This window comes from Chelonoidis abingdonii, chromosome 3 (genome assembly GCF_003597395.2).
Source record: "Chelonoidis abingdonii isolate Lonesome George chromosome 3, CheloAbing_2.0, whole genome shotgun sequence".
NCBI classification, from domain to species: domain Eukaryota; kingdom Metazoa; phylum Chordata; order Testudines; family Testudinidae; genus Chelonoidis; species Chelonoidis abingdonii.
The window spans coordinates 92,449,072-92,468,465 of record NC_133771.1 but is presented as its reverse complement, the minus strand read 5'-3'; the positions used below and the strand labels follow the sequence as shown (position 1 = coordinate 92,468,465).

The 19,394-nt window shown below is 42.5% G+C and overlaps 1 protein-coding gene across 1 annotated transcript in view; it reads left to right on the top strand.

The window, feature by feature from the left end:
- Nucleotides 1-19,394, top strand: part of FRK (fyn related Src family tyrosine kinase) — a 73,680-nt gene that overhangs the window by 25,020 nt on the left and 29,266 nt on the right. Inside the window, exon 2 of the mRNA XM_032768617.1 lies at nucleotides 11,901-12,022. Within this exon, the coding sequence (XP_032624508.1) occupies nucleotides 11,901-12,022 (122 nt within the window). The remainder of the gene's footprint in view (nucleotides 1-11,900; nucleotides 12,023-19,394) is intronic.

Below are 19,394 nucleotides of genomic sequence, written 5' to 3'. Positions count from 1 at the left end.
ACATCTGGATATGGAAATTGTATGGTGGGCCATGAATGCTCACGAAATTGGGGATTGGGGTGCAAGAAGGGGTGAGGACTCCAGCTGGGGGTGCGAGCTCTGGGGTGGGGCCATAAATGAGGAGTTCAGGGTGCAGGATGGGGCTCTGGGCTGGGGCAGGGGATTGTGGTATGGGTGGAGGTGAGGGCTCCGGCTAGGGGTGCAGGCTCTGGGGTGCAGGAGGGTGGGACCGAGGGAGTTGGAGATGAGAGGGGGCTCAGGGCTGGGGCAGGGGGTTGGGGCACTGGAGGAGGTTGGGGTGCAGGGTCTGTGCGGTGCTTACCTCAAGCAGCTCCTGGAAGCAGCAGCATGTCCCCCCTCTGGCTCCTACGCAGAGGCGTGGCCAAGTGGCTCTGTGCACTGCCCTGTCTGCAGGCACCGCCCCATGGTTGCTGGCTAATGGGAGCTGCAGGGGCGGCGCTTGGAGAGGAGGCAGTGTGCAGAGCCCCCTGGCTGCCCCATGCTTCCCGGAGCCCTGCAGAGCCATGGCACACATGGAGTGGGGCAAGCCCCAGACCTGCTCCCCGGCAGGAGCTTGAGGGCTGGATTAAAACGTCTAAAGGGCCAGATTTGGCTCGCAGGCCATAGTTTGCCTGCCTCTGGGCTATTAGCTCTGACCTTCTCCCTCCCCCCGACCTAACAGGCCATTCATTCCCCTCCTATATGCTTCTCTGCAATCTTCCCTCCCTCCTTAGTCCCTTCTTTCCTGTCTTCTCCCCTACTTCCTACCACTCCCTCAGTGTCACTCTGCACTCCTTTGTCATTATTATTAACTCATTCCTCTCGCCCTTCCTCCTTGCCCCTCTCCTGTATCTCCATACTACATTTAAAATAGAGATGTTTGTATATACACATAAAAACCAACTCCCTACATGCTGCTGTGCAGAGCATTCCTGTGGAGATGGGGTCCACATTGTCCACAGGAGTGCAGCCCCATAAATTCAACTCTCCTCTCACCTCACACCGTGGAAGTACACAGTTTCTGCTGCCACAGGGACATCTGCAGGGCTCTTGGTCTTTCCAATATGTTGGTGTGTATATCATTGTTGTTAAGGCTCATTGTCAGAAGGTAGCTAGTCCTCTGACGGGTCAGGGGCTCAGCCTACCTTTGACAGGCTCCACAAGGGGAAATGAGGCAATTCAGACTAATTAATCACTGAATAAATAAAAACCAGTTAATTGGATAGGGAAGAACCTAGGCATGATGAAAGGGACCCTGTTTCCAGTGCAGAAGGGAGTTAGAAGAAGAGTGGATCCTTTGGAGAGGAACAGTCCCAGGCTGCAGGAAATGAAAGTTCTCATAAAAAAGACTTTTTTTTGGAAGGGGGGGGGAATTTGGGGGGTCACCTGCAAAGGAAAGGCAAGGAGAATGCTCCTGGGTCCTTCTGGTTTGGTTTCCATGGGGGGATGTTAACCCAGCAGGAGGGATTCTTTCCCCAGCCAGTGCCACGTGTTTCTGACTCTAGAAGAGAGTTCTGGGTCATGAATACCTTGCTGGTAAGGGACTTTGGACATAAATGGGGTTGATGGACTCAACTCAGTGCTTAATTTGTGCTGGGGCTTGCTGGGGCTGAGCCTTGGCACCTCCATGCTTGGCAGTAAAGAAGGCATGGTGCCACACATTGAGCAATGACAATAAAACTATATTTCAATAGCTGCTTGTTCATTCAGTTAGTATCATCCACCATGTGCACTAGGGATGGGGAACATCTGACATAGTTATTAAAGAGGGCATCATAACAAATGTGGACAAAGGGGTCTAATTCTGGCATTTCCAACTTTTGAATTCTTGATTTTGCAACCTTAACATTCTTTTCACGTAGTTTTTTTTTAATATCATGGTATATACGTTATATATTTTTAATAGTATTAAAGCTTTTTTCATTCAAACCAGACATTGCAAGAGCTTTTATAATTATATATTATTATCTTGAAACCTAATACTAAATATTTATATATTTAAATTTTAAAGTACGATATATATAGTAGAGTTAGGTAGGAAATAGTTTTACTGTCCTGAGATATTTATTTTTTCCTATTTCAAACTGGGACAAAAAGTTGAAATCTCAATTTTTCAGAAATTCATAATCTGAGAAAAACTTCTGATTGGGTCAATTGAAATGTTTCATTTTTGATAATTTCAAAACATTGTGATTTGATTTCAACCTTGTAATATATTTAAAACTTTTTTTTTTTGTTATCCATTAACTAAAATTTTGGAATGAAAGGTTGTATTGAATCCAAAAACTAAATTTTTCATTTGAAAATGTCAAAATGGAGCATTTGAACAATTTAGAAACTTTTTTAAAAATAATTCAAATTATTAATAAAAAATGACTCTTTCTGGATAACAATTCCTGTTTTGATGAATCAGCATTTTCCAACATCAACAACAAATATTTAGCTGGAAAATTCTCAACTATCTCTCATATGGAATCATCTTAAAAATTCTACTTTGGACTTACATGTTGCATTTCCTCTCCTGTTTTAACAGATCACCACCTTTTATTCTCCTTAATCAGAGCAAGTAAGATTACTGATTTGGCTACCAGTTGAATCAGCAAAATAGTCTGGTATCTCCACATAGAGTCCTAGCCTCTGACACCTGGTAGCCTCCAGTGAGCCCTGCCCATATGAAAGTACAGATTGAAACTTCATATGAATCACTACGTAAATATTCCAGTGAATCTGATGTGTGACATTTGATTTAACAATAAAGCAATTTAAAGCAACTAGAAGGTAATGGTCACCTGAAGTCAGGAGCATAACAGACAGTGATTGACTTGCTTGTTCTTCTGTTAAAGGGGTCTGTTTTGATATAATCTTCCTTTTCCCTTATAACCTCTGCTCATGCTAAGCAATGACTTTGGCACATTAATACTCTCTCTAGGGTACACTGTCAATTTAAGATGAACAAAAGTAGACTAGGCAAAATACTAAAACCCTTTATTCATGTAATTTCATTACTAACATTTTAAATGAGCCTGTTGAGATTTATGCTAGGAATTTAAACATCAATTTAAAATGAAAATGCCACTTTGAATTTGGGTGTGTTTTTCTAAGAACTTAAAGTGGATCACAACTAAACATGTATCTCAAGGACAAGGATAATAAATGATTATCTTATTATTCCCTGACATTGTGCCTGGCACTGGACAATAATGACTGCATGCCCAGTAACTCTGTAATTGGACCCCCTTTCTATCAGAATTATTCAGCTAGGCTTTAACAAATTGCATTCCTTATGGGGATTCCCATTTGCGTTAAGCAAATCGTATACAGCTGTGCTAGTGAAGGACTACAAGGGATGTACCTGCTGCTTTCCCTTTCAAAATAGTAGTCTCAGTTATATTTCCCCTTCTAGTGACACTTTCTTGGTCTCCTTCGCCTTCTGCCTACTTTGAATCTTTGAAGGAATCTTTCCATCTGCCATTATGCTACATTGAATGAGCACCTACAATTTCCAGATTCACTCTAATATCTAGATGTCATATTATTTTGTATGAAGTGGCCCAGCAGCCATGAAAAAGACCTTGTAATCAAAAGTTTTAAATCAGTATTCCTGAAATGAGGACCCTGACCACTTTTTGTCATTAAATATACTATGGTAATGGCACATATAGCAAAGTTTTATATCCATTAAAAGAAGTAGATCGATAAAGTAAAACAAACAAACAAAAACTCCAACAAAACAAAATCAAAACTGTCTGTGGCCCCTGTTCAGGAAATCAAGACTATTCAAAAAGTGCACTTAAATTTTAAGCACACTTTAAAACCCACTGAAGTTAATGGGACTTGAACATATGCTTTAGGTTGAGCATGTGCTTAAACTCTTTCCTATATCAGGGTTTATGTTAATTTAATGTTATGGCTGAGATTTTACATACAGAAGTGTAATGAAATTTGAAAATGTGGGTCCCAGTTTAGCCATAAATTGTCTCCCACTTGCATTTGCTGTACTTTGTATTATGGAATATGCGTTTTACTTCAATACTTTTATATCTATAAGAATATATAATTAGAGATTATCCATTTGAATTTCTTAACTATTCTGTATGTAAAATATCAACCAAAGAGCTACATTGCATTTTGTTTGTATTTGATTACCGCAGTTTATTCTAGTTCTATTTTGTTTTATAACAATAGAGGGCTGTGTGTTTATCTTGGGGTCATTAGATTTGTAGTAGTTATTTGTGCTATCAGCCAAAATGTAACACCTTTTTAAGACAGGAAAAAGTAATATGAAATTAAACTCTTGTTTTTATGCATTTTCTGCCTAAAAATACTAATCGCTCTGTTTACCTTTACTGGAGTGAAATCCCATTGTCCATAGACTTGAAAGGGAAATATGGGTTTACTTATTTTAAAAATTGTAGTTTACACGGTTTGGATGTGTGATGCTCTATTGGGAATCAGTATTTAGAATTCCAAGTGGTCCTAATCTCTTTCGCAGGGATGCCCCACATTTAATGTAGGATTTCAGTACTGAACTGAACTGGTGCCTTGTCTCCTCCTTATTGGTTTGATCATTGTTTCTGTCAATCAGGGGATTTCCAAATTTATGGGTTAATTTGTTTTTCCAGGGTCCATTAAACCAAACAATTACAATATCTCCAACAGATTGAAGTATTCTACTAATACTTTCTAGATATTGGCTATCCATTCAGATTCCTTCCTTTTCCAAATGCATATCATGGCCTTCAGGTGGTTAGAATGATCAGAGAGTTGTACATAACACTCGTTAACGTGTATATAACAATATAGCTAATCAAAGCAAATATACAGTTTAGCATGAGATCAAGACTGGCCCATCTGCATGTCTTTTTTTAGTTCCTCTTCCTTCACGCTAGAAACATTACTCACACTGTAATGTTTGATCAATCAAGCAGGATGATATTGTTTTGAAGACTTCACTATATATTTTTATTGATTTCCTTAATTCCTTTGGATTACTCTAAGCATTCCAGGTACTAACATCATTTGTTGATGACTCTTTCTGATCTTTTCACTGGTAATTTGCAGACAAGGTATTTTGTGTACATTGACACAAAAGGGTACACAATCCACTTTTCGATAACGCTCCATCACCTTTTAAATCAAAGGCAGGGGAGAGCGATAACCTTAGAGAGAGGCTTTTTTTGTTTGCTAGAAGCTCAGTAATCCCAGTTGAAATTGATGAGCAGTCATCTCATTTTTTCATCAGATACATTCTTGTCAAATAACACAATTAGCTAAACTTCATTTTCAGCATTCCATCTGAACTGTTATTTGAATAGTTTATGAAAATCAGAGGTGCTATGCGTGGATGGAGTGCTATACTACTGCTTTTAAATGAGCTGATTTTCATAGCACATAGTCAGCCATTCAAGTATTGTCTGTGACATGAGGTGAGCATTGTTTTTGCTCATCTATCTCCCTGCAGCAGGCCCGAAATGACTGCCAATTAGTCACTTCGTAAATCAGCAAGGAACTGGAATTGTGAAGAATCTGTTCAGCATAATTTAGTTAATTAAAAATTAATTTATTTCATTCAGTACAGATAGCATTCATAAATTACAAATCAAGATTAATCATAAAAACATATATCCCTCTGTAATTCAAAGGAGACTTGGCATCAATTATTTTCAAAGGGCTATTTAAAGATAATCTTGGTGAGTCTATTTTTTAGCTCCTGAAATGTGTTGAATTTCAAAATCAAAATCTTGGAGAGTTAAACTCCAATGAAGAAGTTTCTTGTTGTTCCCTTTGGCTGTATGAAGCCACTTTAGCGCAGCATGGTCAGTTTGTAGCTGGAACCGCCGTCCCCAAACGTATGGGCGTAGCTTTTCCAGGGCGTACACAATGGCATAGCATTCCTTTTCACTGACTGACCGTGGTTTCACTCTCAGATAGTTTCTTGCTGAGCAAGATGAAAGGATGGAATAGTTGTGATCCGGTCCTTCTTCTGCATGAAGAACTGCTCCTATAAATAACGCTCAGATGCATTGTGGTTACTAGGATGTTTGTCAAAGTCTGGGGCCCTTAGCACAGGGCCAGACGTGAGCGTCGCCTTAAGTTGGGTAAAGGCCTCCTGACACTCATCAGTCCATTTAACTGTATTTGGCTGGGTTTTTTTTGGTCAGGGTCGGTTCAGTGGGGTGCGGCGATTTGCTGTAGTGTGGTACAATCGCCTGTAGTACCAGCCAAGCCTAAGAAGGATTGGACCGTTTCTTTGACTTTGGACAGGCCATTTTTGGATAGCATCCACCTTGGCCTGTAGGGGGTTAATGGTTTCTCGACCCACCTGCTGTCCCAGGTACGTCACTCTGTTTTGGCCTATTTGACACTTTTTGGCCTTCACAGTTTAGTCCTGCCTGCCTGATGCGCTCAAAGACCTTTTCCAGGTATACTAGGTGTTCGGGCCAGGAGTCTGAAAAATGGCCACATCATTGAGGTAGGCAACTGCATATTCTCCCAGTCCTGCTAGTAGAACCAATCTACCAGCCTCTGGAAGGTGGCGGTGCATTTCGCAGCCCGAAAGAAGTACATTAAATTCATACACCCCGCATGGATGACGAATGCTGACCTTCCCTTGGCAGGTTCATCTAGCGGTACTTTGCCAGTACCCCTTGTTAAGTCTATGTAGAAATGAACTGGGCACATCCCAACTTTTCCAATAGCTCATACTGTGCGTGGCATTGGATAGTTGTCGGACGAGTTACGCATTTAGCTTACGGTAGTCCATGCAAAAGCGTATTTCCCCATCTGGTTTGGGTACAAGAACCACTGGAGATGCCCATGCACTGGTAGATGAGCGTATTATACCCATCTGTAGCATGTTTCTGGATCTCCCGTTCTATAGCAGCTTGGGCGTGAGGAGACACCCGTAGGGTGGTGTTCTAACAGGGTGAGCATTACTCTGTCAATGGAGTGGTATGCCTGTTCAGTCCGGTCCTGGGTGGCTGAGAAACAATGGGGCGAAGCTAGTGCACAGCTCCTTGATTTGTCGCCCGCTGCAGACGTTCCAGGTGGTTGAGAGGTTCACCTCTTCCCCCACCCATCTTTTTTTCCATCGTAGTAGACACCATCAGGCCACTCAGCGTCATCTCCTCCCTGGACTGTAAACTGAAAAACCTGTAAGTCTCTGGAATAAAAGGGCTTGAGAGAATTAACGTGGTACACTTTGGGTTTTAGTGAGGAATTGGGAATGCGATGAGGTAGTTAACAGCTTCCAGGCGCTCTTGGACCGTGAATGGCCCTTCCCATGATGCTTCCATCTTATCGGCCTGTTGCGCCTTCAAGACCATAACCTGGTCTCCTCCTTGAAGGAACGGTCTCTGGTATGTTTATCATACCAAGGCCTTTGCTCTTCCTGAGTATCCTTTAGGTTCTCTCTAGTAAGGGCTAAAGAGTGTCGGAGGGTGTTTTGTAGGTTGCTTACAAAGTCCAGAATGTTATTTTCCGGAGAGGGTGTAAACCCCTCCCATTGTTGCTTCATGAACTGTAATGGCCCCTTAAACCTCGTGGCCATACACAAGTTCAAATGGTGAAACCCAAACTGGGATGGTGGTACAGCCCTGTAAGCAAGAGGCAACTGCGCAACACTAGTCCCAGTCGTTGGAGTATTCATTCACGAATTTATGGATCATGCCCCCAAAGTTCCATTAAACCTTTCCACAAGGCTATTGGTTTGAATGGTGGTACGGGTGACAACCAAGAGATTCACCCCATAATTTCCCACAGGGTTTCATGGTGCCTGCCAGAAATTAGATCCTGAAGTCTGTAAAAGGAATATCGAGGGTACATCGCAAACCTATCGCTGGCAAAATGGTCTGTTTAGGTGTTCTGGCAACACCGCTTTAGCCCTGGTTTGCCTAAGAGCTACTGCTTCCGGCCATCGGTGCCAAAGTCCACGAAGTCAGTACTGTAAAACGCTTATCCCTGGGCTTTTTCAAGCGCCTGGGCGTTTCCTCTTGGGAAGGGACCCGAAAATATCCACAGCACTACTTTGCTGAATGGGACCTCAATTATGGGGAGGTTGGCTGGAGAGGTTGCCCTTGAAGCACTGGTTCTTGGGGCTTTCCACTTTTGGCACACCGCATCAAATTAGATAGACCCGGACATACTGGGGCACTCCTTGCCCTAATCATCGCCTCCCAGTAAGCTTCGGCAATCTTCTTTGGTTCTTTCCCCCAGATGCCTAAGGGATGAATCCTGCTCTAGCTTAAGACCCGGTACTTAGTTGGAACCAACACCAACGTTTGTGCGGCATGCAATTTCTTGGCCTGGATGTCCACCAGAAGAGATTTCTTTCGTATAAAAGTCTTGGCTATGACAAACGGCATCGGTTAGAAGAGGCTGAGAGCGGTGCGTTGCTCCGTGCCACCACCCAAGCTTTCCTGAAGGCTGTCATCTGCTTCTGCTCAGTCGGAACTGTTCCCTTGAGGCCGGGAGATACCAGTTCTTCCTCAGACTCGTGACTGGGCTTGGTCCCCTGGAATTGACGTAGGATGGGGGTTGTTTCCCGTTGCCGGTGAAACCGAACGCTGTTCCGATGGTGCACCTGGGGTATTATCAGGCTTGGCTGAGCCTCTTCGGTATGGTTGTCCTGTTGCTTCTGCCAGTTCAGGCTCGTTGCCCCTTGGTGTGGAGGTTGAAGAAAGTGTTGCGACTGCTGGTGCTGGTTGCTGTCCAGTTCCGGTCCTGGGGACTGGAGGTGCTGTGGCTGGTTGCAGCGTTGGCATGGGATCTGGGTCCACTACCTCAGTCTGGGTCTCGTGGTAACACGAGACGGGTCCTGTGGACGGCTCCGGAACCAGAATGGGTCTGGAACTTGCCCTTGGCTTGCTGCGTGTAACCATTCCCACTCACTTGGCCTGCCTTCAGCCTGGTTGGCCAAAGTCTCCCCAGTAGCATGGGGATGGAATAATTGTCATATAGACTGCAAATGTCCACATTCCTGACCAGCCTTTGTACTGGACAGGCAAGTTCAAGCTGTAGGCAAATCTACAGCTGTGACATGAAGGGGTCAAATGGTCACTTTGGCCTTTGGGCTTGATGATTTTTGGGATCGCTCCGATGATTGTGGATAGTAGCCGACCACTGTGCCCCTGTGTCCTCACACGCGGGTAACCTCTTTCCACCCACTCTCAAATTTCCCTTCGTCCAAGGGCATTGAGAGGTATCCGGCCTGGGGATCTTTGGTGAGGTGGGTGTAATGACATTGACCCAGGTGGGGTTCTTTGGGCAGTTGGCCTTTATACTGTTGCCAGTTCATTGACGACTTTATAGCATACTCCAGCTAATGGGTCACTGGGTTGAGGTGAGTTACTGGACTGGTGAGGTGGAAAGGAATAGGTGTTGTGGCTTTCCCTTGGTTTGGAAGGTGGGGTTTGGGTTGCCCTCGGTTAGTGAGGGTTTATTGTGTGTGCCCCTGGGTTTTCATTCCCCTTTACAGTAGCTTACTTGCCTTTCTCCCACCCATCCATTTGGCTCAATCTCCCCCGCCTCGGTGAGATTTGGTTTCCATCTAGGATGTATCCGTGTTATGTCCTCAGGAACACCATCCAAGAACTGCTCCATTTTCATGAGGAGGTGTAGTTCGTCATGATTGAACCTTGGTTCGTGTGATCAGCGTCATAATGCTTCCCAATGTGTAGGCGGTTTGGGAATGACCCATCTGTTTCCAGCTTTTGGGGTCTGAACCCCAACGGGCATATCTGGGGTATCCCCATTCTGTAATCTGGCCTTGGTTTGCAAAACAGTTTATAATATCATTGGTCCCTTGGCATGTCTTTCAGCGCCACTTCTGCTAAGGGTCCACTGAGGTGTGACCTCAGACTCTACCATTACTGGGTCTATCAGGATGCTGTACCCAAGACAGGCTCTTTCAAATTTTCTAAGAAGGTCTCAGTGTCATCACCTGCTTGTAGTTGGAAATTTCTTGTGCTGTGGAAAAAGTATTGGCGAAGGGTTGTTAGGAGTGGTTGGGTTCGTTGCTTAGCCTTTCTAACTCACAGTGCCTGCCGATGGGCCTCACCTCTGTTTTTTCCATCTCTTGTTGGTTTTTTCCCTCTGGAGTTCTTTCTGTCTTCCGTGGCTGCATCTTCTCTTGTGTTTTCTTTGGTAGGCTGCATCTTCTTCTTCTTGTTTCTTTGGTGAGCTGCATTTTTGGCTTCTTGATCTCTTTTATGGAATGCCTCATGGCTTCTGTTCGGTTCCTTAATTAGTTCCATCCGTCTCCTATGTTCATTTTCGTTGTCTATGGCTTGTTGCAGTGCTCGTTCCTTTTTCAGGGCATCTTTGGTAGTCATGGTTCCTGTTTTCTTGTGTGGGGTGCCTCTGGTGGTTATGTCTGAACTGCTGGCTCTCTGTTGTCTCCTGGCAACAGTGCCTAGCAACCATGTCCTTTTTTCTTCTTCTGGCTACTGTTTTTACTAGAAAACCAGTTTATTTGCATGTGTGTATTGCTGGGTACTTAATCCCAATTAGGCTTCTATTGCTTAACAATAGAACTTATGTCTCTTGCTTAAAGCAAGCCAAGCTGAGCAGAAGAGAAACAGAAAAAAAAATTCTCTCTGGTTCCTTTAAAAACCAAACCTTTCTCTCTGCTAAAAACCCTAGCAGGGAAAAGAAAAAATAATATTCCTACTGGCTTCTGGATTCTTATATCCCACCTCTGCACACACATATCATAAGCCCTCTTTCTCAAATCTGGACCTTAGCGTCCAAAATCTGGGTGCTTAGTATGAACCTCAAGCTAATTACCAGCTTGATCTTATCTTCGTCTGGCCACCAATCAGGATCCATGCCTGGTACACTGAACCCCAAAACCTTCCTGGACCCCCAAGCTCAGATGGCTTTGAGTTACAACAGAAGGAAATAAACCACTTCCCTCCCCTCTCACCTCTCCCACCTAGACTGTCCTCTCTGGCTAACCTGAGAGTATTGATGCAATGCTCTTACATCAACAATACCAAGAAGCCTGTCCCCTTTCTTCCACAAGATGAGACAAACCAACACCAGGAAATACAAGAAAATCTCCTCCTCCCCGTAGCTTCCCACCCCTGGGACACTAAGGAAGTTAATAACCAGAGAGTTAGTGTTTCCCCTCCCCCTGTCTTCCTTTTTTCCTCTAAACCAGAGGAAAACCAAACAGGTTTAAAAAAGAAAGCTTTAATAAAAAAGAAAAAAAAGACATCAAATTATTCCCTGCATCACAGATGACAAATACAGGGCTATTGCTTATAAGAAGAATATGAATAAACCAGTCTGATCAAAAAGATAATCCAATTTGAAACATTCCAGCAAGTAACCACATGTAAATACACCCCAACAACAATAAAAGCCTATACTGTATTTTCACTACCTGTACTTATACAAGTTGGACACAGAAGATTAAGAAGAAGAAAGAATCTTCTCATAGCTGAGAAGAGACAAAGCACCTCAGGAGTCCATAAAATTCCCTCCCTGACTTTGAAAAATCCAGTTTCCTGATTGGTCCTCTGGTCAGGTGTTTGGTTCCCTTTGTTAACCCTTTACAGGTAAAAGAAACATTAACCCTTAGCTATCTATTTATGACAACTCTCTATCAAGCATAAAATTCTAGCACCATTGAAATCAATAGGAGTTTTGGCATTGACTCTCATGTGGTCAGGATTTTACTTCAGATGTTCAAAGAGTATTTTCTAATAACGTGTGTTGTCCTGTTTGTTTGTTTCTTTCAATAATCTAATACAAGGTTGTATCAAAATTCCCCTTTACTTGTTTGCAAAAATAATGTATGCTGTGTTGTATGCTTAGTAGACACAATGTAACTGTCTTTCCTGCTAATTATTGCTGACTTGTAAAAATTAATGCTAGAATTTTCTGTCTTTGTTTAGATGGTTTTTTGGACCAGTCACGCGAGCAGATGCAGAGAAACAACTGTTGTGCCCTGAAAATCAGGAAGGAGCCTTCCTAATCCGAGAAAGTGAAAGTAAAAAAGGCCAATTGTCTCTTTCAGGTATCAGAGTTTTTTACCTTGAGAAATATTGTAAGAGTTTTTCATTTGGCCTGTTTTTCTTTTCTTATTTTCTAGAGTGATAAACTGCATGCATGAGAATGAAATTAAAATCTATAATAATCTCTTGTTCCCAAGAGATACATAAAAGTTGGCAAGAGCCATAGGCCTTTAGTAACTTTTAGCTCTTTATTAATATACTCAAAATTCAAATTATCTTTCTGTACTTATTGCTTTTCATTGTTCCAGCTGCCCTGAAATGGGAAATGTTTTCATAATTAAAGAGCCACAAACACATTAGAGTTGTACATCAATGCACCTATTGGTTCAGACTGGAAATGAAACACAAGTTGGCGCTTGGCAGATCTATACAGGATGTGAAAATAGTAGAATCTCTAGAATATATCCTTAGTTTTAAACTGATCTTTTTGTGGGATCGGTTTGCAAAACTAGACGTCAGAAACACATGATCAATCTTCAGTGAAAAGTTAGTTGTATCTATGGTGGTAGGTTTAATTTTTTTTATTTATTCAAGATCCCTCTTTCTGGCTTCAAGAGATGTGATGGACTTCCTGGTAAAATTTGTACCTGAAAATAGACTGATTACCTAGCAAACAGGGAAAAGCATGATTTTACTTACAGGAGACAACCTTACTTCTTTTTAACACTAGTCCTAATAGGTAATATGAAATATTATCCCATGATGGATTTTCTTGGACACCATTCACCAGATCTGTGATACAAATATAAGCCAAGAGAATTATAAGAGAAGACTGTCAGTGGGGGTATAATGTTGTATACCTGGAGATGTACTGGAAGCAGCTTTCACAGTTTTTGCTCACAGCGTAGTTTAGTGACTCTTCAGTACTTGCATGATATTAGGATGATTCCACACACTCAATTACATTAGCCCAGTAAAGCATTTTGCTGTTACTGGAATGGAATGCAGTAGAGGTTACAGTAGTTTTGAGGCATGTGTCAGCATGCTAGGAAAGTGAACAGCTTGTCATCCATGTACACTCTGGCTGTAGTAAGTCACCTGGAGACAGCTTAGACTTTAAAGCACAATCAAAAAGTATCTCACATCCCTGTCAAGGCTGACAAAGGCAACAAAATACAGCAACTCCAGCCAGTATTTCATAGCGATATTTTCCATTTCCTTGAGGTTGCTCAGACATCGAGATCAGTGTAAAACAAGAAGAAACTGCGCCCTTATGGATCATCCCAGACTTATGGTTTGGGATGTTTATAAAGATGTATAATTACACACATACATAATTATATTTATATAATACGTAACCAGTAAATTATAAGAGAAGAATCTGAACCAAAGCCTAGGATCTGAAAACCCCACACTTTGAAAAAAGCATGGGTCTGTTTCAGAAGTTTGTGGTTCTGACCCATTTCTATTAATTGTGTGATAGTTCAGTATTGTACAACAATATTTCTTTACTGAAGACCTCTACAAAGTGCGATTTGACTATTGCACGAGAGGAGAAGTGTTGGTTTAGACATAATTTTGAGTCCCTGGAACAAATGTATTTATATTGAGTGGAAACCATGTGAAACTCCCAGTGTTTTCAGCTGTTTGACTTTGGTTTGGAGTTTAATTTGTACCTGAAGCTCAAAGAAAAAACTCAGAGGATTTGACTCTGCAAAGATCAAAATAGATAAATATTTTTGCCCAAGCTCCTGTTACCTGAAATCTATGAGGTTCACACTAATATATAATGGAGCCAAAGATATAAGAAGGAGATATTAATAGGCAAATCTATTTAGATGACAGGCGGGAAGAGGAAAAAAGCGTGTCTTTCATTAAAATGAACACATTTCATTTCTAATGTGTCGTGGAAAAACCTCACATTTTGTAAATGATTTAGAAGGCAAACAAGACTGTTAGAATTCAACTTCAATTTTTGATTTTAAAGAGATGTTTTTGTGTGCCACAAATGGTTAAACTGAGATCGGATCAAACTTTAATTGGTCATAGAGATCTGTTGCTATCATCGTAACTGCTTGATGTTTGTCATATCTTTTTTATATTTTAAAAATATGTATGTTGCAGAAGGAATTTTATCTTGATGATTCTAGCATCTGGTGTAAAAGGCATTAATTTTTAAACATGCCTCTGCCATCATAGGCATTGCCTCTTTTTAATTAAAAGCCATAATTTAGATGTGTTCAGCTTAATTGAGTGTCACTGCCAATAACAGCAAGAGGCTTGTCTCTTATTCTTGGATAATGATATCTGCAAGATTTACTGCATTAAATGACAATGCATTTAAGCACCTGCTATACTCCTATACATACATTTAAAACTCAGATACACCTGTTGCTACAACCTTCTTTTAAAACTTTAGATTACAGAAGGCAAATATACCTATCCTCAGTAAATTGCATGAAGGTCCTGAATCTGAGTTTATTGCTTGCCTACAGACTTGGGCCATGTGGGCTGCCTACCCCTTCTTTCTAAGGATGAACATAGGACTCCCCCTGATCCCAGTCCTGGGAGTGGAAGCAGTCAAGATAATTTGGCAATTATGTGTCTTTTTTGTGGTCCCAGGACAGCGCAAGTTGGTGGGGAAGAGACTGGTCAGACAAAGGGAGAGGGAAGACATTGCGCTGTAATTTTTGAGGTCTGTCCTCTTGCCAAGTTGCTTTTTGTTGTTGTCAGTCTGTATTTGTGAGGCTGTCTTGGTTTAAATTAAAAAGACAAAGTGTCATAAGCATTGACTTTTATTTTCCCAGTGGGTGTTTCACCCCCTCTCCATCCAAAGGCCCTGCTCCTACTCCTCCCCTTCCCCTGAGGCCCCTCCCTTGCTCTGCCTCTTCCTGCCCCCAATCTGCTCCTTCCCAAAGGTCCCCCCCCCCCACCTTGCTGCTCTCCGCTCTCTCCCAGCACTCGTGCGCAACCACACTTGCAATTCATAATGCTGCTGCAGGAACAATCCCGCGGCAGTGCTTTGAAGTTTCCAATGTAGAAATACCCTAATACTCAACCCTGAGGCCTTTAAGGTGCCACCAGAATACAAATAACTCCTCAAACATGCAGGTCCTCCACACAAAAACAAATTTCATCTACAGGGAATAGGAAGTCAGTTAAAGTAACAGGATGGGCAAAAATATTGTCTTGCTTCCCAGTGCAAGAAAGCATTCTCTGGACCTCCTGAAATAGCGAAATAGAACCATAAAAATAGGATTGATGATGCTTTTCTGAAATGTTACATATAAATCTGGTCCAGTGAAACTGGTATTTCTCATTTGTATCCTCGCTACAATCTCATTATAGGGCTGTGAATGATGATAGTTACCACAGTGTTCTGAAAATTGGGCATCTCCCAGATCTTAGTTTATAGTGTATTCGGAAGGTGTCAATACACCTTCTTTCCCCTCTTTCTATGTTTTGTTTTCTCTGTTTTGTTACTAAATTACTCTATTTAAGTTCTTTCCTTCAACCTGATCCCAAATTATGGATCACCAAAATGTACTCAGTATTTTAAATACTATATTAGAAAGAAGCAATTTTTGAGGCTCATTCAGTCTAATTATTTTTATGATCTGGAAATGTATCTCTTCAGACCCTTACATAGAGAAAATCCCGTTTTAAACGGCACTTATGCGCCATCTGGTGGCAGTTATTGGCAATCGCATGCGACAATACGAACATTTATTCCCGCATAAGGAAGTGTGGGGTGGGGATATTCTATTCAATGAAAATTGGATTAATGATCAGAAAAACTCACCGTATGCTAACTTTTTAATTGACAACATTTTGAATGATTCTAACATTGTAGGAACTTATATCAAACATACACACATGCCTGCCTGTGTATGTATATATAATATAATGAGGGTATGATGGTGTGGTATGATGCAAAAGCTTTATCACATGACAAAAGGGGAAATAATAGTCTTCCCAATATTTAGATCTTCAAATTAGAGATAAGTCCCATATACTTTATTACAAGTACACACGTTAGGAGGGGAGGGGAAAGGAACTGAGATATATATTAATTTGTTTTTCCAATTAAAAAAAAAAGGGGGCTCCTCTTGTCAACAAGACTACATTATATAGACTTACTGGAACTGTAGTTCCTAAAAAGTGTACTGAGCATACAAATGGACAGATTTTCCCACCATCAACCCTCAGATTCATTCTGTGGGAAGGTATTAATGAGGAGGAAACTGTGTGATGTCACCTAGCAGCGGCAAAGTGCCCAAAATAACTGATGGGGCTGCAGGTAGCAAGAAACCCCACCCATTTCTGCTTTTCCTCCTTCCTCCTTACAGGCTGACAATATTTTTCAAGTAAAAAACAGGGACATCCCCATTGTGGTGGGGTGGGCAGTAAGGATTTTGGTGAGGGATAAAGAAGGATGTCAGGCAAATGGAAATTAAAGAGGGACATCCTCCAGTGGCAGCCAGGTCAACCATACTACACTATGTCTACAGTGTAGCTGACAGCTGTGGTATTACTGATGGGATTTACACCCATAACCCCCCCTTGAGGAGTTCATCTCAAATCATTTCTTTGGAAGTGGAGGGAGAGTTGTCTCGGTCGTGGACAAATGTGCAGATCCATGTTAAGTTTCTGCCTTTGCACCAATTCTTGGTCTCTGACACTCCCTCTTCTACGCCCTCAGATCAGGGCCGTGGCTGACTGACATTCTTTTATAAAGGGAGTTCCTAACCTGTCTGTGACGGGAAACAGAAATGTGAATACATCCCTGTTCTTCCTTGCACTGTAGATTGGAACAAAACTGCAATCATGGAACTAAGCACAGGCTACACATTCCTCTCGCCTCCTCCTTTCACCCAGAACCACCAGAGAGTCCTCTGTGGGGTTCTAGGAAAAGGGCAGCAGTGCCATAGAACACACAGACCCTCCCACAGCCACCACCATCATCTTCCACCCTCAGAACTCATGGTCATAATTTACAGAGCAACTGAAGAGTAGTGGAAGCCCTTGCAGGAGGGTCCACAAAGAGGTAAAATCTTAAAGTGCATGCTGCCCTTTGTTCGAAGTGTGATTAACAAAGCATTTATTAATGGAAATGCAAACATTTACCACAGAAAAATAAACTAGTGTGACATTATGGGGCTAATTTGCACACATGCTGAGCACTCACAAATCTCACTGACATCTGTGGGGGATTCATGTGCTTAGGACCTCATCAAGTCAGATCATATCATATGTAACTCTTCTACCAGGTAGGGTCAGGTTCACTATCTAGGGATGCTTCTTAAAATGATGAAACAAATCCAGCTTGAGCCCCTGCCCAAAATACCTATTGGGTACTTCTAATAGGCAATTCTTCCCCCATTCACAAGCACTGAGTCATGACTATAACAAAAAGAAAACTTTTACTGAGGGGAGAAGGAGCACAGCATTAATTTAAGAATACACAGCAATTATGAGTCAAAAGTACGCAAACAACAAGTAAATCACCCATGCCATTGTATGTTGGGCCATAGTCCTTTGCCTCAGTTTCCCACCTTGCCACGTGAAATTTGCAAATTTGCCTTTAGCACCACACTCCCCCCTTTCCCTCTGTTGCACCTCACTCATGGTTTGTTGTCGAAGGTCAGCGAAGTCCCAGATTTCAGGGGGTCTGGATTTGGATGGGTTCATCTCCAGCCCAGGGTGGGAGAGGGAGTGGAGGGAGGATGGGTGAGCAATGCCTCTGCTACTGCTACCTCTCATTCCCGTCACTTGTAAGGAGGTGAGACAGTGACTGGGTGAACTTAAATAGGTATTTAATAGATCCTTTAAATAAGTCCATTAAATACATGATTAAATACACTGAGCTTCATTGGGTCAATGTATTTAATGGATAGCATATATACCTATACATCATGTATTAGCTAGTAATATATTTAAGCATGTGCATAATCAGTATAAATATAAGCGTAGTTAGTTTGTTTCATCAGACCTTTGCCTAACCCTTTTTGGGGAAGAAGTGCAAAACATTTTTGTCTTCCTATGCATTCTGTTATTCAGCTCTTGAAATATCCCTGATATTGGTCCAGGACACAGACAAAGTTCAAGGATGAAGATACAATTAAAGGTCATGATGATCCAGCCATATATAATCAGGGTAAAAAAGAAAGTTCCAAAAGTCCCTGTCAGATATTAAGATGTATAGTTTTGTGATTGCTAATAATAAGTATATAAATATGTTACATAACCTACTATGTAACACAGACTCTTCTATTTGGTCATAGAGGTTGTTAATCATTATTATGTAAAAAATCAGAGGAGAGGGGTGTTGATAGAAAGTAGGGTGTCATCTTGAGTTTAAAATAGCATAGACAGACTAAGTCTTTGCCTTTGTTTATGTATAACCTTGTTTATATATACTCAGCCAGATAACTGGCCTGGCATGCTTTAATTGATCACTCCTGTACCTCTGCTGAAATAAACCTGTTCCTGGAATTTGAACTCTGGAGTTAGCAGAAGTTTTGTCTGCTACAGCAAACAGTGGATATCTGCTTTGCTAAGTTCATAGCATGCTGTGGGACTGGTTGGTGGTGCTGAAAACATCCCTACATCACCTCTTGCTTCTGTCACTTGCTGCTGTTGCCACTGCTTCCACAGTCTACTGTATCCTTTGTCTGGTTCAATCCAGTTCCACAGCATCATGACCATCTACCTCAGCTATTAGTAATCACAGCTTTAGGATTTTCTGGGTGAGGAGGCCCCTTGCTGCTGCATCTCTAACCATACCACCTGAGGTTCCACCACCTACCCCAGTTGTACAGTGATTTCAGTTTGTAGTAGGAATCTCACTGCTACTGCTGCTGCTGCTGCTGCTGCTTTCTCTGGGCTGTGTTTCACCACAACGCTGCCTCCACATCAGGCCTAAGGCTCAGCCCCCAGATCACTAATGATTTCACCTCCAACCTATTAAACTCTGGTTTTAAACAGGGCCGGTGCAACCATTTAGGCGGCCGCCTCGTGGTTGGGGGCACCTAAAAGTCCCCTCAGGCAAGGAGGTGGAGTGGAGGTGAGCTGGGTGGGGGGGCGCACGGGGAGGGCTGCCCGCAGTAAGGGGGGAGGGGGTGCACAGGGGAACAGCTCCCAGCCCCAGCTCACCTCCACTCTGCCTCCTCCGCTGAGCACACAGCCCAGCTCTAAGTCTCCTCCAATCGGCGCCGCAAGCCTGGGCGGGGAGGAGAATTAGAGCAGCGCCAGCATGCTCAGTGGAGGAGGCGGAGCTGAGGTGAGCTGGGGCGGGCTACCCAGGCAGGGTTAGCTTCCGTGGGGGGAGTCTCCCCAGGCAGGGTTAGCTGCCGGGGCGGGGGAGGTCTCCCCAGGCAGGGTTAGCTGCCGTGGGGGGAGGGAGAGGAAAGGGATTAGCTGTCGTGGTGGTGG